The 25,625-nt window shown below is 38.0% G+C and overlaps 1 protein-coding gene across 1 annotated transcript in view; it reads right to left on the reverse strand.

The window, feature by feature from the left end:
- Nucleotides 1–3,292: 3,292 nt before the first annotated feature.
- Nucleotides 3,293–25,625, reverse strand: part of sorcs3b (sortilin related VPS10 domain containing receptor 3b) — a 41,890-nt gene continuing 19,557 nt past the window's right edge. The window contains exons 4-27 of the mRNA XM_056435509.1: nt 25,322–25,480; nt 24,358–24,431; nt 23,478–23,542; nt 22,797–22,915; nt 21,069–21,158; nt 20,632–20,811; nt 19,153–19,299; nt 18,169–18,271; nt 17,740–17,816; nt 17,539–17,630; nt 16,145–16,252; nt 15,781–15,898; nt 15,492–15,625; nt 14,899–15,012; nt 13,390–13,561; nt 12,259–12,445; nt 11,864–11,997; nt 11,391–11,514; nt 10,965–11,077; nt 10,592–10,726; nt 10,020–10,119; nt 8,305–8,410; nt 8,046–8,206; nt 3,293–4,536 (exon numbers count right to left, since the gene is read on the reverse strand). Of these exons, the coding sequence (XP_056291484.1) occupies nt 4,472–4,536; nt 8,046–8,206; nt 8,305–8,410; nt 10,020–10,119; nt 10,592–10,726; nt 10,965–11,077; nt 11,391–11,514; nt 11,864–11,997; nt 12,259–12,445; nt 13,390–13,561; nt 14,899–15,012; nt 15,492–15,625; nt 15,781–15,898; nt 16,145–16,252; nt 17,539–17,630; nt 17,740–17,816; nt 18,169–18,271; nt 19,153–19,299; nt 20,632–20,811; nt 21,069–21,158; nt 22,797–22,915; nt 23,478–23,542; nt 24,358–24,431; nt 25,322–25,480 (2,877 nt within the window). The 3' untranslated portion in view covers nt 3,293–4,471. The remainder of the gene's footprint in view (nt 4,537–8,045; nt 8,207–8,304; nt 8,411–10,019; nt 10,120–10,591; nt 10,727–10,964; nt 11,078–11,390; nt 11,515–11,863; nt 11,998–12,258; nt 12,446–13,389; nt 13,562–14,898; nt 15,013–15,491; nt 15,626–15,780; nt 15,899–16,144; nt 16,253–17,538; nt 17,631–17,739; nt 17,817–18,168; nt 18,272–19,152; nt 19,300–20,631; nt 20,812–21,068; nt 21,159–22,796; nt 22,916–23,477; nt 23,543–24,357; nt 24,432–25,321; nt 25,481–25,625) is intronic.

The following is a 25,625-nucleotide window of genomic DNA, read 5'->3' on the forward strand; positions in this document are numbered from 1 at the left end:
GTGCCATCATGTGATGAGTCATTTAAAGCACCATGTCAATTTACAACGCACAACCAACTACAGATTCCTTTCTTATACGCATTCACAACAGTCAGATTTTGATAATTTTTTTATGAATATTAATTTGTGTATATTTACAAGTCAAGACCTCTAGTTATAGGACGGAATTTAATATTTATCTACAGAATAAAGCTCATGTGCTAATTGAACACAAAACGATGAATAGGATTACCCATACATTTAGTTTCTGTGTTTTTGAGGCAGCGTAAGATGTGTTATGTCTAAAACTAACAGTTATATGATCTTTTCTGGATATAAGGAAAAGAGAACAATTTAAAAACTAAATAAAAAGGTTACACTTGAGAAATTTGATTGCCTTCTAGGTTAAATTATCTGTTCAAGGGAAAGATTATAAAAAAAGTACCGTTAAGATCTAATTTTTATTCCATTAAATGTGTTCATAATTTTAAGCCCCGTATTATGATATTCCTTAAACGCATAACTGTCCTTGTAGTGAGTCATGATCGTTCTCTGTCATTCAATGCTGAATCGAAATTAACTTTATAAAAAATCTAAACATATACGCTGAAGCCGTTACACTATGTCTTTTGTACTGAAGCGTTACATTATTGATACTCCTCTTATTTAACTGTTTCTTATAGCTTCTGAGGTATATTATTTCAACAACTCTGTTTTTCCAATGCTATTTTCCTCCCAATTAGCAAAAACGATGACATGTCCCAGGCAGTGAAACATTCATCAAAAGTACACGATGGCAGCTGAGTATTCATAAAATAGAAGGAGTTGATGTCGAGCTCGGAATCTCGAGGCTAATTGGAATTTTTCTGCTGGCTTAACATTATCAGCCAATTACAGCAATGCACCGCCCTGAAACTAGAGGCCCTGGAGTCTGGCTCGGTATTATAAAGATACTTACTCTACCCGTGTGGGTTAAAAACATGACTTTGAACGATAGCGGCTATCACAGTGAAATGTGTATATAAAAAGAAAAACAATGCCGACAAAACAAACAGCTTTAGCACAATTGTACCACACCACTCTGTACTTCCTCAGTAACAGAGTCTTAGACGTTAGTACAGTTTGGAAATTCCCTTGTAACAATTCTCTCCATATTTCTTCCAATTCCTCCTGAAAACATGCAAACACAAAATAAAAAAACAGACTCAGTACAGGGACAGTCAACTGCTCGGACATTACATGCACGTCACACGCCACTTGTTTTGAGGATATGATAAAGAAGAAGACTCTTCTTTGACATTTATGCTTTGATTACATGACATCGGTTTTGGGGTCACGGAATAACTTTTTACAAGTTTTTTTACCTAATTGTAAATTCATAAGCCACGCATATTGGTTGAAAAGCCCCCCGTAGACTCAAAGGAACATGGCCTCTCCAAGCAGGGCTGAGCTGGTGATGAAGGGCTGATAAGATGGGATCACTTGTGGGGTCATTCAGATTGTGCAGACACCGGCTAATTCAAAGGTGGTACTTTTATCTCTAAACTTTTTCAGGCATTTAAATTCAGTGATTTATATGAAGCTGCATGAAGCCAGTATTATGTTCACTCGTATAACTAATAACCTAGAGGAAAAGTTTCAGCAGTCAGTTCAGATTTGCTAAAGTAAATATGAGCTTATTTTAAGACTAAAACACATGTCGTCTTTAGTCATTTAGTGTTTTTAAAGTCAAATAAAATGAAGATCTGGAAGGTTAAAATGTAAGATTGAAATAGCTAATGCCTAAACAAAGTTACTGTTGGGGGTAGTTGTGTAACAGTTTAGCTCCACACCTTTCTTTTTTGTATTAGTTGTTTTCATCCTGTCTCACTAACTATCATGTCATTCCAGATCCTGCTTCCCATCTCGTCAGTCCAACTCCCTTCACCTTCCTCTGATCACCTCGTTAGTCCCTCATTACCTTCACCTGGTATTCATGCCCATCTCACCTGTTGCCCATTCCCTCGTTAGTCCCTGTCTACTTAGGTTCCCTCACTTCCACTTGTCCTCTGCCAGATTGTCTTGTGTTTTCGTGCCAAGTTCTCCAGCGTTATTAGTGTATATTCCTGACCTGCCTGTTCTGACCTCTGATTCTCTGCCCCGCCCGTTTTTGGACTTGTTTGCTTCTTGGACTGATCGCCCGGTTTTGACCCAGCCTGGTTTCAACTAAAGACATTCATCTTTGTTCCTCCTGTCTTGAGTCGTACGTTTGGGTTCACTCTAATAGCACCGTGACAAGTTGTTATTCAATTCCAACAAAAAATAGGATTGGAAAATAAGTTAAAATCACTTTCCCTCATACTCACAAACTTAAAAGATATTTATTGAACTGATTACACATTAAAACATGTTCCTACATTTAAGAGAGTTCGAGGGGTCCACATTTGTACTAAAGATCCCTACATTTTTGTCCACATTAAAATATTTTTAAGTTGCCAAACTAGAAAACAGATGCTTTTTTTTACCTATCCAGCTGTTAGGGGAGAAACATTATCATTAATTTTGGGTTGTGCTTCTGGCCATCTGATGAATGAAAGTCCACATGAGTCTCTTTAAGCTCTATTTTCTATCTTGATCAACTCCTGAAAAAATATCTCTTTAGCAGCCAAATGCTTCACTATGATCCCCAGCTCGTCTCTAACTGTGTGGGTCTGCCGTTGGCTGCCATCAGTTAATGATTATTGTCTAATAATGCAATTAGTCACACAATTAAAAAATAAATTACAAATGGTTATATCACTTAATAAAATGCATATATTTTTAATGAATAACCAGTGTATGAGATTGATGCATTAGTGCTTCTCTGTGATTGGTTATTACCTTCGCATTGAAAATGCGGAAGGTTACATTTATTTTGAACAATTTAAAAGTGGCAATTTGTTCACAGTAAGAAATATGATTCAAAACAAGACAATTTATATATCAGACATAAATTAACAATAACATGCACAACTTTTGGCAATTGCACAACTATAAGACTAGGTGTTAATTATTTGTTTAATTAAACTTTAAAACCATAAATTAGTTTGTATGCGAGTGTATATATATATATATATATATATATATATATATATATACGCATACATACAGTACTTCCTCTCCCTAATATAGTATAACATCTTTCATCACAGATTATTAGGGCATGCTACTGTAAAAAATCAAATAAATAAAAGGAGGACATCCAGTTTGTTGTAAGACTGAAGTACATATAAATATACTAACCTACTGGCTGTTCAGTGAGTTGACCTTACATTAAAGTTGGATGATGCTAATGTACATACCATTACATTCCTTCTTTCTCTATGTACAAGTTTACAATATCTCTACTTCTAAGGCCATACATTCATGTTCAAAATGTTTTCTTTGTGTGCCATCATGTGATGAGTCATTTAAAGCACCATGTCAACTTACAACGCACAACCAACTACAGATTCCTTTCTTATACGCATTCACAACAGTCAGATTTTGATAATTTTTTTATGAATATTAATTTGTGTATATTTACAAGTCAAGACCTCTAGTTATAGGACGGCGAATTTAATATTTATCTACAGAATAAAGTTCATGTGCTAATTAAACACAAAACGATGAATAGAATTACCCATACATTTTGTTTCTGTGTTTTTGAGGCAGCGTAAGATGTGTTATGTCTAAAACTAACAGTTATATGATCTTTTCTGGATATAAGGAAAAGAGAACAATTTAAAAACTAAATAAAAAGGTCACACTTGAGAAATTTGATTGCCTTCTAGGTTAAATTATCTGTTCAAGGGAAAGATTATAAAAAAAGTACCGTTAAGATCTAATTTTTATTCCATTAAATGTGTTCATAATTTTAAGCCCCGTATTATGATATTCCTTAAACGCATAACTGTCCTTGTAGTGAGTCATGATCGTTCTCTGTCATTCAATGCTGAATCGAAATTAACTTTATAAAAAATCTAAACATATACGCTGAAGCCGTTACACTATGTCTTTTGTACTGAAGCGTTACATTATTGATACTCCTCTTATTTAACTGTTTCTTATAGCTTCTGAGGTATATTATTTCAACAACTCTGTTTTTCCAATGCTATTTTCCTCCCAATTAGCAAAAACGATGACATGTCCCAGGCAGTGAAACATTCATCAAAAGTACACGATGGCAGCTGAGTATTCATAAAATAGAAGGAGTTGATGTCGAGCTCGGAATCTCGAGGCTAATTGGATTTTTTCTGCTGGCTTAACATTATCAGCCAATTACAGCAATGCACCGCCCTGAAACTAGAGGCCCTGGAGTCTGGCTCGGTATTATAAAGATACTTACTCTACCCGTGTGGGTTAAAAACATGACTTTGAACGATAGCGGCTATCACAGTGAAATGTGTATATAAAAAGAAAAACAATGCCGACAAAACAAACAGCTTTAGCACAATTGTACCACACCACTCTGTACTTCCTCAGTAACAGAGTCTTAGACGTTAGTACAGTTTGGAAATTCCCTTGTAACAATTCTCTCCATATTTCTTCCAATTCCTCCTGAAAACATGCAAACACAAAATAAAAAAACAGACTCAGTACAGGGACAGTCAACTGCTCGGACATTACATGCACGTCACACGCCACTTGTTTTGAGGATATGATAAAGAAGAAGACTCTTCTTTGACATTTATGCTTTGATTACATGACATCGGTTTTGGGGTCACGGAATAACTTTTTACAAGTTTTTTTACCTAATTGTAAATTCATAAGCCACGCATATTGGTTGAAAAGCCCCCCGTAGACTCAAAGGAACATGGCCTCTCCAAGCAGGGCTGAGCTGGTGATGGAGGGCTGATAAGATGGGATCACTTGTGGGGTCATTCAGATTGTGCAGACACCGGCTAATTCAAAGGTGGTACTTTTATCTCTAAACTTTTTCAGGCATTTAAATTCAGTGATTTATATGAAGCTGCATGAAGCCAGTATTATGTTCACTCGTATAACTAATAACCTAGAGGAAAAGTTTCAGCAGTCAGTTCAGATTTGCTAAAGTAAATATGAGCTTATTTTAAGACTAAAACACATGTCGTCTTTAGTCATTTAGTGTTTTTAAAGTCAAATAAAATGAAGATCTGGAAGGTTAAAATGTAAGATTGAAATAGCTAATGCCTAAACAAAGTTACTGTTGGGGGTAGTTGTGTAACAGTTTAGCTCCACACCTTTCTTTTTTGTATTAGTTGTTTTCATCCTGTCTCACTAACTATCATGTCATTCCAGATCCTGCTTCCCATCTCGTCAGTCCAACTCCCTTCACCTTCCTCTGATCACCTCGTTAGTCCCTCATTACCTTCACCTGGTCTTCATGCCCATCTCACCTGTTGCCCATTCCCTCGTTAGTCCCTGTCTACTTAGGTTCCCTCACTTCCACTTGTCCTCTGCCAGATTGTCTTGTGTTTTCGTGCCAAGTTCTCCAGCGTTATTAGTGTATATTCCTGACCTGCCTGTTCTGACCTCTGATTCTCTGCCCTGCCCGCTTTTGGACTTGTTTGCTTCTTGGACTGATCGCCCCGTTTTGACCCAGCCTGGTTTCAACTAAAGACATTCATCTTTGTTCCTCCTGTCTTGAGTCGTCGTTTGGGTTCACTCTAATAGCACCGTGACAAGTTGTTATTCAATTCCAACAAAAAATAGGATTGGAAAATAAGTTAAAATCACTTTCCCTCATACTCACAAACTTAAAAGATATTTATTGAACTGATTACACATTAAAACATGTTCCTACATTTAAGAGAGTTCGAGGGGTCCACATTTGTACTAAAGATCCCTACATTTTTGTCCACATTAAAATATTTTTAAGTTGCCAAACTAGAAAACAGATGCTTTTTTTAACCTATCCAGCTGTTAGGGGAGAAACATTATCATTAATTTTGGGTTGTGCTTCTGGCCATCTGATGAATGAAAGTCCACATGAGTCTCTTTAAGCTCTATTTTCTATCTTGATCAACTCCTGAAAAAATATCTCTTTAGCAGCCAAATGCTTCACTATGATCCCCAGCTCGTCTCTAACTGTGTGGGTCTGCCGTTGGCTGCCATCAGTTAATGATTATTGTCTAATAATGCAATTAGTCACACAATTAAAAAATAAATTACAAATGGTTATATCACTTAATAAAATGCATATATTTTTTTAATGAATAACCAGTGTATGAGATTGATGCATTAGTGCTTCTCTGTGATTGGTTATTACCTTCGCATTGAAAATGCGGAAGGTTATGTTTTGATCGCCATTAATTAATTTATTTATTTGTATGCGTGTTCCTCGCATAACAAAAAAAGTTTTAAACCGAATCGCATGACATTTTGTGAGATGATTGGTTATTATCCGGGGACCATTTGATTAGATTTTGGGATCAATCGGGTCAAAGGTCAAGATCAAGGTCATGAAAAGGTCAAAATCTTCTTTTGACCATAGCACGGTCAATTTTTATCCAATTGGCATGCAACTAATGCCAAAATGTTCATAATTCAATGCCCAATCTTGTGATATGCGAAGGTATGCGCTCTACCGAGTGCCCATTCTAGTTATTACATGCAATTACTTGAGAGTTGGTATTAAATATGTTTTATTCTTCACACTCAAATAAGAACCATTTTACTCCCAAGGTAGCTCTTCAATGTAAACATTTAACTTTAAGTGAATTACACTACCCTTCATTCAAGAAAAGTGAACTTCTCCCTCAGAGTGGACGACCGTTCAGGGTCATTGAGCAAAAGGGATGTCTTAATAGAAGTAGTTTGTATTTCTCACATTATGAAATAAGAAGTACATTGCAAAATAAACCTGTTCCGACAACCTCCTGCTTTGTCCATTTCTTTTACAGCTTGAGGCCATGTGAGCTGCCAGGTTAATCATTTTACAACCACTTTGTATTGATTGATATTATTACATCATGATATTAAAGTATTCATTTGAATCTGCAAAGTCTTATTTGAAATAATAACATCTGCATTTCTACTTTTTTATCCATATTTATTTTACTTCACAGCTCTTGCTGCACTGTGAAACCTACGGCCAGAAGAATGTGCTTTTTCTTTCCAATGCCATTTGGACTAAATTAAAAACATGTAAAATCACTGAACCCAGACATTAATTAAATTCAAACTGGTAATGTTTTTTCTCTGGTAAGAGCCTTGTTTTCATTGGCTGGAGCAAGGCCGACCTAATGGCCGTGGAAACATATGTACTTCATCAAATTTATTTTAAAGGCATTTGAGGTTTATACTAGGCAAAATATTCTAAAAAATAACATATCGAAAAAGTCATCGTATTGTATCTCGTGAGATGGCCTAGCAAGGTAAGTTGACAAAAGCCATTAAAAATAATATGTTCACGATAAAGTTATTAAAAAAGTGTAACAAAAATCATCATATAGCATTTCACATAAAGTTATTATAAAGTATTACTCTAGTTTGTTGTAAAAAAAAAAAAAGAGGAAGAGAATAGTAACTCGAAAAGTAGTTACAGTATAAAGTAGAAAAAGTCAGAGAACAGTATGTCCAAAATGATGAAATAGAGTCATGGCATGTCGAAAGTATGGTATGACATGAAACAGGTCATACAAATTATGGTGTAGCAAGAATATGTAATTGTATGACATCGTATAGTTTAATGTAATATATAGTCAGTCATGAAATTGTCATACAAATGTCATAGCAGTATGCTGGAGAAAAATGTCATGAGTGAGAGAGTGATACATCTGAAAGAAATATTTCAAATAATACAGCATAGTATGTTCTAAAAAAGTATATAAATTGTCATAACATAATATGAAAGAAAAATGTCACAAAACACTTTTAAAAAAAGTATATAGATATGAATATTCGGTATTTAATTTAATCTTAGAAATAAAGGGAAATCCCTCCCGTCAAATATTGTCCCCTTTTTTAAAGTTGTGGTATTGCTTATTTTGTTAAAATAATCCTTCACCCACAACAACGTAAAATATATTTGTACAACACCTAATCACTGTTAATGGTGGACATTAATACATGTGTAGCTCACTTACCTCTCCTCCTGGCCTCCAGCTCCTTTTCCATGAGCTCTTTCGGGGAGGGAAACTCACTGAGCTTGACCTTTGACATGTTGTCATTCTGACCGACTGTACTGATCCCCTCCGGTTCCTTCTCATGACTGTCCACAGCTTGAACGTGGATCCAAGGGATTTTCCTAATGACAACGAATTAGCAGAGCAGCTCTCGAACACATTTAAATGCAATTTAAAATAGGATTCTATAGAATGTGCTTGCTTATCCAAGCGAACACACCTTTTGAACTTGTAGATGAAGAATGCTGCTAAACCAACGAAGACCACGGTGAGCAGCATCAGCATGGCTGACCCACTGTGGATGGAGTTTGAATCCACAAGTGGTGCTGAAAATCAAACGTGTCAAATGAGCGCCACATTTGGAAAAAAGACACATGCTTTCTTTTTCCCTTTAGCCATGTCTTATTTGAAGGATATCCCTGCAGGTACAGTTTGAAGAGCTGCGCTATGCATGTTTTCCCCTCACGGTATTTTAAAGGAATCTTTTAGAGGTCTACTCCCTCTTCCTGGGGTCCGTCATGCAGGTAGCTTATGCATAGTCATAGCTTTCTAAATGCTGAGATGCAATATTCAAAGTATTCCCCCTCGCCTCCCACCTGTCCCTCCTTGAGAGAGAAGCCTATGAAGTGTTTGACCTTTCTGGATCATTTTAAAGGCAACCCAGACCTTTCTATGCAGACACAAATGAAGACAGATCCATTGGTGGATGAAAAGGGTAAAGCCAAGCGCGGTTGATCGACACGTTTTTGCGATATGCTAATGATCCAGTGACCCTGTCGATTTCCTCATTGCATACCAAATGCCCTCTTTGTCAATCATATGATTGATTGGGTTATCTCAAAAGAGAAGTACTGTCTCACAGCCTGAAGTGCAAAACCGATGAACTGTGAAAAAGATTTAAATCATGTGATATACAGTATCATATAAATCTCACTCAGGGTTTTTGGTCGTCTTTGTCTTATTTTTTGGGGGTAAAACTCAATCCCAAACGAAAAAGACATGTAGTTTACCTTTTTTACAACCCTAAACAGCACAAATACAGTGTAGACATAATGTACTAACGTGGCATACATTATGTAAAATATATATATTTGAATACTTTTGTATGTACCTGCAAATGTCAGGATCTGGAGTTTTTGTTTCTTGTGTCCTGTTTTATTTTGAAATCCCCGTCTCTCGTGTTCTGTGTTTCCCTGCACTTCCTGTCCCTGTGATTGTCTGCCCTGTTCCTGATTGTTTTCACCTGTGTCCAATCACCTGCACCTGTGTCCAATCACCTGCACCTGTGTCCAATCACCTGCACATTCCCTGTGTATTTAAACCCTGTTTGTCTCTTTCCCAAGTGTTGGATTGTACTCTCTAGTTTGTGTGTGCTTGACCTGTCATTTTAACCCTTGTGTTGCCTTCGGGTCATTTTGACCCGAATCAATATTACACCCTCCCCCCGCCTATGGTTCATTTTGACCCGATTCAATGTTTCACCCTCCTGCTACCTTTATATTTACTAACATATTTTACCCTTTGGGTTCAATTTGATGCCAGCAATTAAAACCTCCAGAAAATTATTAGAATTAATATTGTTTTCCAAGTTTAAGTGTGAGGCACTTTATGTTTGTTTGTTGACTACCGAAAGAACACCGACATTAAACATTGAATGGGGTCAAATTAATCCGAAGGCGGGGGGAGGGTGTAATATTGATTCGGGTCAAAATGACCCGAAGGCAACACAAGGGTTAAGGAAGAAAATTAAAGTTTCTGTGGAATGTTGTTAGCGTTTGGCTCCTCTCTCTCTCGCAACACCAGATGTGACACAGGGACTTCAAAATAAAACAGGACACAAGACACAGAAACTCCAGATTCTGGCAGCAAAAGCTTTTAGATGCAACAATTGGTTCAAGTGTGCAGGTATACTGTCTGGGTTACAAACAGACTTACCCAAAGTTTGCTGAGTCATGTACACAATAATGTGAATATCTGCTTTCAGCTCAAACTGGATCAGGCCTTGGTTCAGGGCAGTGACACAAGTATCTGATATCTGTTGTATGTTTACAGCAAGACACAAAAACAAAGAATGATATAATATGCGACAAAAAATACTAACAAAATGTTAGGTAAAATATCTTCTCATATTATGAACTGTTAAATCATACATCGAGTCATTGTACAAAAACATTGCTATCACTCTGATGTCCACATGTTGAATGGAGCTTTTAGACAAGAGGTGATTAGTTTAGCATCCCTTATTGACTGTGATTAGGGGGAAACAGCTAGCCGGGCTCACTACAAATAGCTTAACAATACCTTTGACTAAGTCACATGTTCCGGAACCCCCCCCCCACACACACACACACACACACACACCTCTAAAACAACAAAATGCTAGTTTTATATTTCTATTGTGGACACAATAAATAATCATCATATAATGTGTTGATTTGGAAAAAGTGTTTATACTGTGAAGTTCACACGATAACAATGTTAACGTTTCTCTACATTGTGGTTCTTACCATCTCCAGAGCCTCCTCACTCCCCCTCTTGTTCTCACTTGATGTGTGTTCATCGGGCAGGATGAAGAGCTCTGCTGTAGATGGCAGTCCAGGATACAGAGACACCAGAAGCTGATATTCAGGGACCCCAGAAACCTGCAACGACGAGACAACTCAACATCCGCTTGAATTTAAATTCAGACAAAATAACAGCGTTTGGTTACCGTCGTCAAAGGTGAAATTGAAAAGAAAATGAAATTACTCACATGGAGCATACAAGTTTGTGACTGCCTTGTCAATACTGCATACAGATATTAAATAGTGATGACCATAAAAGCCGCTGGTGGCCGATGTTGGCTCCAGGAAACATCGGAGCAATATATTCTCTATGTACCTGTGACAGAGCTGTCCGCACCACGCGACCTATGTCCTCCCTCCACTCTGGGATGTCAGGATTGTGCTCATCAAGAGCTAGCGAGAATGACAACAGCAGCGACCTGAAGAAATCTGTTTGTTTTTTGAACAAAAATTGATGTCTGTTAGAATATGAATGTTACTTCTGGTTCCTTTTTTGATTAATTTGATGTTCAGTTTTGTCTTTTCTCATTTGGCAACATATGCCTTGAAGTTAATTGCTCCTCAAGATTCCGTGTTCGCCGTCCGTGACATTTTATTCATTAGATAAGTCCGTGTTGACGACAACGTGACGATGCTTGCAGCGTGGACCGAGAGGCATCATACTTTCCCAGAGAAAGCAAATTCATGTCATGTGCATTGCACCAATTAAAGTGCTTTGAACATTTTGTTCTCCCCCACTCACCTTTAACGGTTATAACTTTGGAATCCTGCATTACGCTGCTCCCAGAAGCAACCTGGACCGTGACCTTGTTTTCCCCCTCTCTCTGCAATGTGTATGAAATGCTTCCTTCCAAGGTTATAATGGGCTGGAATTCAAAAAGAAAATAACACAGGGAATTTCCCAGAAAAGCCTGCATCCTCTCAGCCGAATATAGAATACTACGTACATGCAGTCCTTGACATTCTGTCTAATGAGGGAGAGCTGCAGCGAACACAATCAACGTGATTAATAAATATGACCTGCCATCCCTTAATTTCCAGAAAGACAGTGAAGTCATGTGCAGTCACATTTAGCATGATTTGTGTGAAGGCTTTTAAGATTCACACTTTGTTAACACCACAAGGACATCAGGAGAGGATGGGAAAGACTGCAGCAACCAGAAGGGAAAAGTAGAAACTGGAACAACAGTTGGAGTGGGAGTAGGAGCTTCTCACCTCGGAGCTGTTGTCAAACCACCAGAAGAAGGTCAGTGTTCTGGTGTGACTCGGCCACACCACTGCAGTCAGATTAACCTCCTTCCCCCTGATGGCTACAATAGGAGCGGAGAGATATACGCGCTCCACTGGACCTGCGGCAGCGACACATACATACATAAATTCACGCATTACACGTGTGTGCAAACAAAAGCATGAGTAAAACACACGTAACATTTAGCTTCTTGCGTGTGGGGGTTTGTGCGTTTCCATTTTCCACGGTTGAAATGCATAAAAGTATTACAGCCATGACCGAAATTAAATCCCGCAGAGTGGGAACGTGACTACCGTAGGTAAGAGATTCATGCAATATGCACTGCCGCAGGGATGAGCAATGGTGTTATTTATTCACATACTAGTGATGTGTAAAAACAGTGTGCTGCTGTCAGATCCCTGGTTGTTTTCAGCAGAAGCTGTCACTCTGTAAATCCCAGTTGTTCTGTAGACATGGTTGATGCCGTCGTCGGTCCTGCTCAGGTTGGAGTATGTGATCTTAATGCCGTCCCCGAAGTCGAGCTGGATGCTGGTCCTCAACGAGTCTCCCTGTGGACAGGCGGTAGCGCATGGCATCTGTCACTACAGCTTAGGTCAGGACACTTCAACAAGATCAAATACAAGTGAAATAAGCACAGTCCATTTCTAAAGTGCTTTGCCGGAGATGTCCGATAAGCTGCGTCACTAACACTTTGCAAGTTGATATAAATATAAGGAGACAGGAAGAAGAGGAAAAGTGCAACGGAGGTCTTAAAAGTGTCCCAGGGATTTGTTTATCTCTGGTGACATTTTGCCAGCTGATAAATTCAGACAAAACAAAGACACAAAGACCCATTATTAAACCTGTTTTCACCTTATTGCAGAACAACAGACCAACTAAAACATACCGTCTTACGTTCTCCTTGTGGCATGTAGCTATGCAGATAGCTTTGCTTATATTTCACCATTATTTGAGATATCGGTATTTTTGCCAGACTAATGTGAAAGGTTGATATGACTTCATTTGACTCGAAATATTAAAAAAAGAATACAGTTCTCAACAGTTTTAGTTTTGAGTAAAATATAAAAAAACTGAAAATTGATTAATTGTCATGCCATTTCATTCACACTCCAGTGCCCCCCCTAATAACTAGTTATCGTCTGACATTTTATTTAGCGCCATCATCATGCCAAAATCTTAATTCGTCTAATACTGAACGATATATTTAAAACAAGACACTCAGAACGCATGTCATCAATCAGCCTCAGCTCCCTGCTGTGTTTAGTGTGAATTAGCACAAGCGTGCTAACACACTAGGATGGTGATTGTGATCAAATATCAGCATACTATGATTGTCATTGAGGGCATATTAGCATGTTGCCGTTATTAGCATGTCGCATTTAGCTTACAGAGCATCCAGTAATGCTATTCTTTTGGATATTTTGTTGAACTGAACCGACACAAATATTTCCATAACTACAGTTACCGATAAAACAACAGTGATATGACTCACATCCTCGAGGTAGACCATGAAAGTAACGTTGCTTCCCACAGTGGCACTGAGCTCTCCTTGACTGGTGTACAGCCGCAGGCCTCGCGGGGGTCGGGGACGACACGCCTGCCTCTTGGGCGAGTACACGTTCTTCCCTCCCTCCTTACAGTTATTCGACAAAACCTTTCGATACCTTTGAAGCATAAAGCAAAAAAAAGACCCGTCTTGTGTTTACATCCTATGCATAGTATCCAACTTTGCAAGATTAGTGTACTTTGATGAATGAAGACTCGTGATAATTGATATCAATCACACTGAAACTTCAGAATGTTACTTTCAATATATATATTCACAAAGTGTAACAGTTTAGCTCCATACCTTCCTTTTTTACCTTTGCATTGAAAATGCGGAAGGTTATGTTTTGATCGCCATTTATTTATTTGTATGAGTGTTACTCGCATAACACAAAAAGTGTTAAAAAAGTGTTATACCGAATCGCATGAAATTTGGTGGGATGATTGATTATTATCCGGGGACCATTTGATTATATTTTGGGATCAATCGGGTCAAAGGTCAAGGTCATGAAAAGGTCAACATCTTCATTTTACCATAGCGCGGTCAATTTTTATCCAATTGGCATGCAACTCATGCCAAAATGTTCATAATTCAATGCCCAATCTTGTGATATGCGAAGGTATGTGCTCTACCGGGTGCCCATTCTAGTTTATTAGTTGTTTTCATCCTGTCTCACTAACTATCATGTCATTCCAGATCCTGCTTCCCATCTCGTGAGTCCAACTCCCTTCACCTTCCTCTGATCACTCCCTCGTTAGTCCCTCATTACCTTCACCTGGTCTTCATGCCCATATCACCTGTTGCCCATTCACTCGTTAGTCCCTGTCTACTTAGGTTCCCTCACTTGCCCTCTGCCAGATTGTCTTGTGTTTTCGTGTCAAGTTCTCCAGCGTTATTAGAGTATATTCCTGACCTGCCTGCCTGCCCTCACCTCTGATTCTCTGCCCCGCCCCTTTTTGGACTTGTTTGCTTCTTGGACTGATCTCCCAGTTTTGACCCAGCCTGTTTTCAACTAAAGATATCCATCTTTGTTACTCCTGTCTGAGTCGTGCTTTTGGGTCCACTCTGATAGCACCGTGACACAAAGAGAGGACAATATTTTTTGTATTTTTTATTTACCACCATTCATTCATTTTTTTTGATTGTCTCCAGAACTCAGCAGGTCCTCGTTGTCATTTCTGCAATTCATAGTGGGAGAAATCGACAACACACATTTACAGTACGATGCATTCTGGCCTATTTTGAGTGTGAACATGCTGCAAACTCAAAATACATCATAATGTATTATGAAATTGGAATACAGTGTAGGTTACTATTTTGTCAGCTCTACTCTTTTTTTCTGAACCACTGAGAACGTAAACCATTATTTTCTGTTTGTGTTCGTGACAACATGACAAACAAGCCGGAGTGAAATAATATTGTTTTGTGATGGATTAAGCACTAGGGGCCACTTACCCTGTGCTGTTAAGAAAGCTTTGGCTGGTGCTGCAGCTTTTAGTCACACCATTTGGATTAAACCAAAAAGCAGGAGAGCACTTCCCGTCCGCCTGGCGTTCCCATCCATAATCACTGCCAACAAGACATGACACTTCATAAATGATAAACACTGCACCTCGAACAATCTAGCGTCCACGAGCTTCTGTAGTGGGGCAAATGCATTCGCAGTAGGCGCTTCATCGCATATTTTAAGACCATAACCAGAGACATGATTGTCAGACCAGCAGGATCAAACGGAATTTTAGACAGATGCATACATTATATTTAAAATTAATTTAAGGATTCATTATTAATTGAATTCTAATAAGTCAGTCGACATTATGCAAATTACAGTAGCGTACTGAAAAAGTTCCTAACTCTCATATAAAATGTTCAAACTGTAATTAGATTCAATGAATAAAGTCGGATTGTTTTACAAGTAAATGTGGAATGTATGACGGATATTAGGGCAGATGAAGTTCTGCAAACTCATACGATCTGTTTTTGATCACTAATCTCTCCAATGTTACAGTATAGTCCTCGTTGTAAAAGCTAAGAGAAGAAGTCCTTACCATTCAAAATCATAGGATGTGCAGAGACACGGCTCTGAGGAATAGATCCTCGAATAGTCCTGGGCCAGCATGCACCGGTTGCCTGGCCTCCGCTTCATGAATAGCTGCTTCTCGCCCATCACACACAGCTCTCCCTATCCAACAAAGAGAAATGTGTTTTCGTTTTTCCACAAGATTGAAAGAAACTTGTTCATGCACGAGGCGAGTGTATTGTGTTTACAGTGACGACGGGCAAACGTGCATCTCTTCAAGCTGACATTCAATCAATAATGTTTAATATCCCTGTCACCTTGTTGTGCAGGTGCCATGTTTGATAATCTCCATCCATGCATCTCCTGTTAAAGAGGCCTTTGTAGTCGATCTTTATCAGCTGCCATTCTGACCGATGACCGAAGTGTCCAAAGAAACTGGAAGATTATTCAACAAAATGCAAATGTCAGATGAAACCATCTTGAGATACAGATGTACAGGTTTCTGATATGATGGTGTACTGTTATAATAGAACCTGCAAATCTGATGCAGTTATGCTGTCAAACAAGAGAGGAACATCCGGTGGATTTTTCTTTGTTTGCATTCACAGAAGAGCAAAATTCCTCAAGCTTGATCATATTTGTTTTATTCCTGCTGGACTATACTTTTCGGTCTCCGCTTACGTGATAATATGATTGTCAGACTCTGGCTCCATTAAAACTCCATCCACATACAGAGGGGCCAACGAGAAACTGTGACGGTCCCATTTCTTTCCTTCGTCTAGACTGATCCTTCAAGAAAAATAAAGAAGAAAAAAAAGCTGTCAACGCATGAACAACTGTCTCTCTGTCCATCCATCCATGTTCATCTCGCTGTAGTGGCATATATATATATATATATATATATATATATATATGCCACTACAGAGAGATAAACATATATATATATATATATTATATATACATGTTTATCTCTCTGTAGTGCATATATATGTTTATCTCTCTGAAGTGGCATACATATATATGTATCTCTCTGTAGTGGCATATATATATATATGTTTATCTCTCTGTAGTGGCATATATATATATGTATCTCTCTGTAGTGGCATATATATATATATGTATCTTACATATATATATATATATATCAATGTTTATCTCTCTGTAGTGGCATATATATATATATATATGTATCTCTCTGTAGTGGCATATATATATATATATATATATATATATATACTGTATATATGTATCTTACATATAACTCTGTAAGATAACCTGAAATTAAGTGTGTTTAAATACCTGGTCAAATTAGACAATCTAGTCTAAATAAGGTAGGCAGTAACTTAAAGTTATGTAAATAAATCCTAAATCATATCGCAGGCCCAGAGAGATATTGTTTTCTCTATGCATACAACATTAAACATTGCAAGCAGGTACAAAAACAAGGTACAAAGACATGTTTGTTTTTTTAAATGTCAGGTGATTTAGCTTTTGTCACAGTTGAAAAATGGAGCACCTCAGATTCTCTTCAATGTGAAAAATTATCTCGACACCGAGCTGAACAATAGAACAAATGTTCCACGGTCCAGGGAAATGTTTGAAGGTGACAAAACAATGAAAAAGAGAGATATGACTCGGGTTGTAACATTAGAAATAGATTGGGGCGGGGGGGTTTCAAATCACCTTTCCTCGAACTTAATCACTTTTGACAGGACAGTAATGTGCAGGGACATCAAACTAGATAGTGTTACAAAGCCCCCGCAATATGTGGGACTTATAGGGCATTCTCTGTCTGATATGTCCACCCTGCTCCACTCTACATTTACATAAAAGCACTCAAACCATCATATCCAACCAAGAGCACAAAGCTGTAACATACTCTCTTGTGTTGGAAATGATTCTGACAGTTCTGACTCGAGTCCTGCAAACTTGGCCCATCAGCATTTTAAAATGGAATCATCTGCTGCATCAAAAACAGAGAGAAAACTAATATTATACCCAGATAATTCAACACCTACGGTCCCCACCTTCAATAATTAAAATGTCAGCCGTTGATGGACGGTAGCTACACCTACCATAAGTGTCGAATAGGCGTTACGGCATGCAAGACGGCAAGCAACGCCCCTCCATTGTCAAGAAACCAAACGTTGTGCTCCTCTTCAAAAATCTGTAATGGTGCACATTGAAAAAAGAAATAATTGTCTCCACTTATGACGGCACAGTTTCAATAGGAATACATAATCTGTTTGAGATGAAAGCATGCGGTGCAGACCCACCTGTCTCCAGCTATTTCCTGCATCAGATGTTATAAACATCCCAAGGTGAGAGGAGGACAGCTCTGTTCCGATATTCCCTGAGTACAAAAACATGAATAATTTCACTCGGTCTGTATTTTACATCGCAAAGACTCCATCACGCAACGATATGAACCATCACCTGATCAAATCGTGAAGAGATATCTATTTGAATCGGTGCATGCCCTCATTTTCCACTGGAGGACACGTCTACGACTTACTGCAACCTAATCATCTCGTACATAATATGAGATTTAGGAGTTGAAGTTTCAGTATCTGATGTCAATGACAGAAAGAGGGCATTGTGCAGTTCATTTTGTGTCTTTTTGTTCCAATGCATTTATCTGAGAAAACGGGGATAGCTCTAATCTGATCAGTTTAATCAAATGCTCTTCCTTTAGGTCACTGTACCTGCAGCCACAATGACTCCTGGCACAGACTTTTTGCTGGTGATGGGTCCAGACGTGTATGGATTCTCCGACATCTCCAGATGAAGATGCAGCGAACAAAATGGCTGTCAACAAAAAAAAAGGAGCACAGGTTGAGACAATATATATCAGACAGATCTTTACAAAAGCAATTATAATTTGCTTTGCTTTCAAATTATCCTTACTGTTGAGAGAAAAGTGCTCGCAATTTATAAAACAAAGATACTTTGTTCCTTTCATCGTCTCGACCTGGAAGAAAGCCAGAAAATGGCTGCGAGGACACAGAGGGTATTTGAATTGTTTCATTCAAAAGCAAACAAGGCATGTAATTAAAATTCCCCGAGATGCACTGATAAAACTGGAAGAATTGATTCAAATCACGTTCACTCATCTCTCGAAATAAAGCACACGGGGAAAAAAACATCAATACATTTTTTTTTTCAAACGGCAGAGGTTGGAAGTGGGGCAGAAAGTAGAGAGGAGGATAACGGTTATCTGTATCACAAAGATAAATACAGTTGCCAGCTATTAACTGAACAATATACATTATTTCAAACACACTTTCAAGAACATACTGACTGGATGTGATGAATACCCGAACTGCGGAACAACAGCACGGCCATATAATGTAATTCAGTGTAATCTAACATTCATTAGTCCAATGTGACTACAGGTAGTAAATTGAAATCCCAGAGGTTAATGGAAAGTCTGGACCCCTGAAACTACACACGATGACACTTTGTGCTTTACACCGATAATAAGAATATTCCAGGCGAGCATCTCATCTGCCATTTAGGAGGCTCATGCTGAAGCTGGCGCCTCGCCATCTGCAAATATGGCTCTGAATCAAAGAGCTTCCGCAGCACAGCTGATGAGGTTGAAACATTTGATGAACGATAGATGTCAGAAGATTCCTTTCGCATAAATAAGAGCATAAATTCACTCCTGCCCAAAGGCGCAAGCTCACCAAAATGCAGTGAAGGTTATTTCCGGCCACATCAGTGGCAGGAGCTGGCAACAGGGCCCACGTCTGCCCCTTGTCGTAGGAGATGAACGTCTTGACGTGACCGTCCAGCAGTTTGTTCGCGAGATACATGCCGTTTATCCCCTCGACCTACAAATGAGAACAGCGACGATGCTGATGATCATCTGCAATATGTTCAGGACGTAGCGATCACTAACTGGGCGAGTTGATGAGCAGAAAAAGAATCAATAATTATCAATTTATTGTTTGAGCATTGGCGGAGGAAGTAGTCAGATTACAGCAATATCACAGTGCAAAAATACTATGTTTTACGTCGAAGTTTTGCCTTCAAAATTTTAAAAAGTACAGAAGTATTATCAGCTAAATGTACATGAAGTATCAAAAGTAAAAAATACTCTTTACATTGTGTTTATGTTCTATTATTTTTGATGCATTACTTCAATGTTGTTGTTGCTGGTTGTGGTGGGACTACCTTTAACTATTTTGTTGAGTAGTTACCTTCGCATTGAAAATGCGGAAAGTTATGTTTTGATCGCCGTGTATTTATTTATTTATTTATTTGTATGCGTTTACTATAAAAAAAAATAAATTAAAACGACGAATCGCGGGGAATTTGGTGGGATTGGTTATTATCCGGACCATTGAATGATTTTTTTGGGAACGATCGGGTCAAAGGTCAGGTCAAAAAAAAAAAAAAAATCTTTTTTTCATGGTCAATTTCTTCATCCAATTATCATGCAACATGCAACAACATGTAACATGTTCATAATCCAATCTTGTGATTGCGATAGGCGGTATGGTATGCGAAGTGCCCGTTCTAGTTTAATCTGTTAAACTACTCAACAATGTTGACAAATGTATTGTAAGTCAAATATGAATCTGAAAGATAACTTGTGACTTTAACTGTAAAATAAGTGGACATTTATAGTGGATAGAAGTATAGTATTAAAGATGGAAATGCTCAAGTAGTACTTGAGAATTGTGCTGAAGATACTGTCTTTGAGTTAATGCACTTCCTATATGTGGAAATGTGCTGCTTTTCTCACATTTTTTATATCGCTTTAAAATTATACTGTTATATTATACTGTTGATCAGGTTAAACGAAAGGCTATTTAAATATGTATCTAATGATCTGAATGAAGTGTAATACAGCTGTATCTAACAGACAATATAAAAAAAATAGCCGGATTAATTGTTCATGAAAACATGAATTTAGTTTTTAGTATTTCTTTGTTGTTTTGTGTTTGATATTTATTTTCATTGATGCTCTGAGGTGCACCGCTGCTGTGATTTTTGAAATGTCCCCACTGTGGGACGAATAAAGGAATATCATATCATATATGAATTACAATCACACATTAATAAAGTAAAAATAGTGTTCTACTAGTTTGTGAAATACCTGGATGGGGCATTAGTTGCGAAGTGACAGCAGCAGCTCATGAACAGAACTAACTACGCACCTTAAAGAAGTCAACCAGCAGGTTACCGCCGGGTCCTCTGCTGGTCCTCAGGTTCTCTAGGGAACGGGTAAAGTAGACCCCGGGGGAGTCTGAGATATACAGACTGTACGTGTTGTTCTGATTCCACTCCTGCACTGCAGCAAATACCTGCTTCTCATCCGTACTGATAATATGCATGTCCTGCATGGAGGTGTTGGCGAGAGAGAGGGAGACAGAGAGAGAGACAGAGAGAGAGAGGATAGGTGAGAATGAAAGTTGCAAGTGAGAAGAGAAAAAAAGAGACTAAAAAGAGAGACCATGACCGTTCCCAGAGGTTTTTAATAAAGCGTGACTCTTCACAAAATAGTAATTGTACGACTTGTATTCTACCAAAACAAAGATCTTGTTTCTTTACGATAACACGTTCCTTAATATCTGACAGTGTCTTTGTAGCTTACCTTTGGTAGACAATATTTCGGTAATTTCATCCGCTTGAAGGATTCTCTCATGTAGGAGACAAAGTAGCTGGCTCGTCCTGACTTGGTTACCTTTGCAATGAGGTCAAGAAAGCGTTGTCATTCTTTAAACAGATGCCATAGGTATTATACTCACATGCACAACTGAAACTATGATCATTATCTCATTAGTCTGCAGCTAAGAGGCACTGAACATCGTGTTGGCTTTATCTACAGCGTGTCTTGGCGATCTTAATGCACTTTCCCGTCCACTAACAGGCAGGGTAACGCTACTTGATTGCTTATTTTCTAATCAACTAGAAGGATGGTGTTTGTCCCCCAACACACTACATTAGGACTCTAATGGAATAATCTATCGAAAATCAATGAGCTGCATTTTCCCAGGCCACATTTTTGAGGATGTTGCACTTGGCTGTTCCTTCTCTCCCCAGAGACTTTGGAGGTGTTGAAGACTGCTTATTTCGTTGTAGCCGAATCGATAACCTCATTACTCTTTGTCAAGTTAAATCCAACTGCCCCGAGCAATGAAAGTCACAAGAAAGTCATCTGTGCCACCGCGGCGCCGCGCAGACACTCTGTGTGTCCAGTTATTTTTCACCAGACATCTTCCTCGTGTCTGCCTCGGCCTTGACGGTCAATCTCATCTCAGCTAAATGCAATTTGGGCATTTTATTGAATCACCATTTCTGAATCACGCTGCGATGTATTTTTTACCCTACATTTACATTCTTACATCACAGCCATTCCAATCAAGTCTGTGGATTAAGTGGGTTGGAAGTGAAACTGGGTCACCGCTAAAGTATTGCTGCTGCAACACCACATCGCATTAAATCTGGGGATAAATAAATCAAACGGTGAACCGTCAACATTTAGGGGTGTTTATTCAAAATGGGAGAGTGCATAGTGATTTAGTATACACACTGAGCCCTAGAAAACTATATCGGTTGATTTTCGCATCGAGGCTCATCAGCAGAGAGAAAATGACTTAAAAACCAATGACAGCGGAGGGCATTTTAAAATGACATTTCTAATAATGACCCTGACTGCCGGCGTCTAATCAGAGTAAATGATAGATAGATAGATATATACTTTATTAATCCCCAAGGGGAAATTTGTCGTAACAGTAGCAGCACCAATAAACCAAACCCACAAGAATAAAAATAAAAAAAACACAAAATATAAAAAACAGGGATGAAAGATATAGAAGTATACAAAGTAAAATACAAAACAAAATATAAAAGTTGCGAAAAAAGTAGTTATAGTCCAGTGTCCGACCGTAACTTAGACCAACGTGAAAGAAAAGGAAAAGAAAGAGAGGAAAAGTGCAAAAAAAGACAATAAAATAAAAAGCATTTGGGCAGCTACTGCAACAAGCAGCCGTTGGCACGGCGCCATTTTATCAACACACCATCCGGTCTATTCTCTAAACCTCAGTTCGCGAACACATTTGTCAGACTCGGGGGTATGTGTGCGCGCAAACTCAAACACCGAGCATGCCTTCACATGAACGAAACCGAACATAATCAAAGCACACATTGGGTAAGTGGGGAACAGGTGTGTTGGGAAAAGCCATTATGTGGGTTCTGATGGAGAAGAATGAACTCGATGCACAAAAGACCCAAATAAAAGAACGAGAATTTCAAACTTCACGGAGACCGAATGCAGCCTTTCAGGAAAAAAAGAAGAAAAGTAATCCATTACTGGACAAACCTGTGTGAAGACGTATTCATCCTGCACAACCAGTGAGTTGGTGTCGACATGTCCAGGGAAGAGGTACACTCTATTTCCTTCTGTGCATCGTTGGGCTCTGCACTTCACATACCGGGCGCCTGAAAAGAAGTAAATTACAACCACATACAGCTCCAAATTGTATTTTCTATGCAGCTGCAATACAGTATGCATTGTCCAAAGTTCAACTTTAATTTGGGTCGAAGACATTCAGAAATAAAATCAACAACTAATTCGACAGCAGTAAGACCTTTTGCAATCCAAAAGTCGCTGAGATTCAAGACCAATGCAGTACTTGCAGTGTGTCAGACCACAAATCTTTTTAATTCAGAGGCAGATTTTCTCACCACAGGAAGAGCTGTGAGTATCTTCTCCCATGCAGGAAACCCCTATAATTGGTTTGAAAGACTATACCATGTCGTTTATAAGGGGGTATTTGAGGTTTGTCTATGAGACACAGGGGATAGATTAAAGAAAAGAAACATCTATCAACCCACTAAAACTCTCTGTTTTTGTCAGGAGACACCGATTCTGCTTTATTAGACTTCAGGGACCGATCCAGACAACAGACGGGGTCTCATCTTCCCTGTGACCTCGCTCTAAAAGAGAGCCAAGGGTTCCTGTGGGTGTTGCTACTGTGGCAGACGAGAGTGCAGCACTCACGGCCTTTTGCGATGCGCGTCTCGATGTGGACCACATCGGATTCTCTGTCCAGCCCCATTACCGCCCTTGAAAGAGCGCGAGGATGGGAAGATAGAGAGCGGCAGGAAGAAAGTGGAGATGGGGAAGCAAAGGAAAAATGAGATAAAAGAGGGAGAGAGGCCAGGTCGTGCATCAGCCGTCGATTTGGACATTGCTATTCTTTGAAACCCGCAGGAAGATAATTGTATCTCCTGTGTAGAATCTGCAGCACCAGCTGCAATTAATCTCACTTCACCAAAAAAACACAGGAAAACGACAACAGACGCCGGCAATTCCCAGAAATATCTACCATAGAAAATGTGTGTTGTCGGAGTAGAAATTGTAGATGACTGCACAACCATTTTGAAAAATAACTCTCACTTCATGGGCATGATTGATGTTTTTCAAGAGGATAACTAATGCATTTTTTCGGGTGCCGCTATACCTGCTGCGCTGTTCTTATTTATCTAACGTCTCGCTGTTTCTGCATGCGGAGAGGATGTCCTCCAACTAGTGTCCTTTCTATCTCGGCTAAAAAACACTGCTGGGTTTGACACGTACTATGACACACGGGAATAAACGGGCTCACATCAATATTCACTGCCTTGTGCTCGAGCAGTCGAGATTACTCAATGACAGTGACAACAAAAACAGCATGTCATGTTTGTTCTCTGGAAAAAGAACAACAATATTACTGTTCAGGTCTACGTGACGGGGATATAATAGTTGTATGCTTGACTGCCATGAAGATCTGTTCTGGCGAGAGGTCACTGGATCCTTCTGGCACCACAGGGTCATGAACACTGTCATTATGCAAATTACAATCAATCATTATGCAAAAAGAGGATCCACATAATCATACCAGTAGAATCGGCCTGGCATCACGTTGTCGTGAATGAGCTGCCATTTCCTCCCAAAGTCCATTGAACTGTACAGCTGCAAGACAACACAATTACAATCGCAAATGTTAGGAGGAAAATCTATATATATATATATTATATATATATTATATATTATAAATATATATATTTATATATAAATATATATTATAAATATATATTTATATATATATTTATAAATATATGTTTATATATAAATAAATATTTATATATATATATTTATATATACATATATATATGTATATATATATTATATACAAGGAGAAAGAAGAAAAAATTAGAATAAGTTCTTTATTTTCTTTTTTTTGTATAAAAAACAAAAAAAAAAAAAAAAATGTTTTGCATTCTTCATTCATTATAAATCAACTGAAATATTGCTTAATTTTGCTGATTATAATAAAACTCTTTAAAAACTTAAAAAAAAATCTCAAAACATTTTCATAGTATCAAAAAAAGAGACAAAGAGTAAAAAAAAAAAAGGTGTCTCGTGTTGGAAACCCTTGTGTTTCCAGGTTAACCACTAAGTCAATTAGTTAATATTTACTTTTCTACTGATATACTTTATTTAATATTTCTAATTATTAGAGATTTATATTATTAATTAATTAAATTTATTAAATCATATCAAACAATAAGAAATAAAAAATTAATATTTTAGTTAATTTTTTGTTGTAATGAGTTGATTTGTTTTGATTTTTTTTGTAATTAATTTTTTGAAAATAAAGAACTTCATCACATAAAATATTGACAGTCCTGTATATATATATATTTATACATATAATATATATATTAATATATATTATATATATATTTATACATATAATATATATATATATATTTTTTAATATATAAATATATATAATCTTCACGAAAGTAGTCACAAAAAAAGTCACCATATATTATTTTCATTGTGCACTCAGACACTACCTTGTTGTCATGACTATAAGCTAGTATCCAGTTCTCCTGTGCAGGGTGGAAGAGCAGGCTCAGGATATTGAAGTTGATGGGATGCTTCTCAAAGCTTGCACCCTCATCTGAACTGATGAGAACAGCGCTCTCTACCTCTGGGTCGCTAAGCATCATTATCTAAAGTACAGAGGACCAGAGAAGGGATGTGGTATTAGAAGAGAAGGAGAGAGAAAGAGACAGAGATAACGACATTTGGCAGCATTTTTTTTTTTTTTTACGATAATTTGATATTAGTAATGACCTTGCAAGAGATCAGAGAGAT

This window comes from Pseudoliparis swirei, chromosome 17, assembly GCF_029220125.1.
Source record: "Pseudoliparis swirei isolate HS2019 ecotype Mariana Trench chromosome 17, NWPU_hadal_v1, whole genome shotgun sequence".
Classification (NCBI taxonomy): domain Eukaryota; kingdom Metazoa; phylum Chordata; class Actinopteri; order Perciformes; family Liparidae; genus Pseudoliparis; species Pseudoliparis swirei.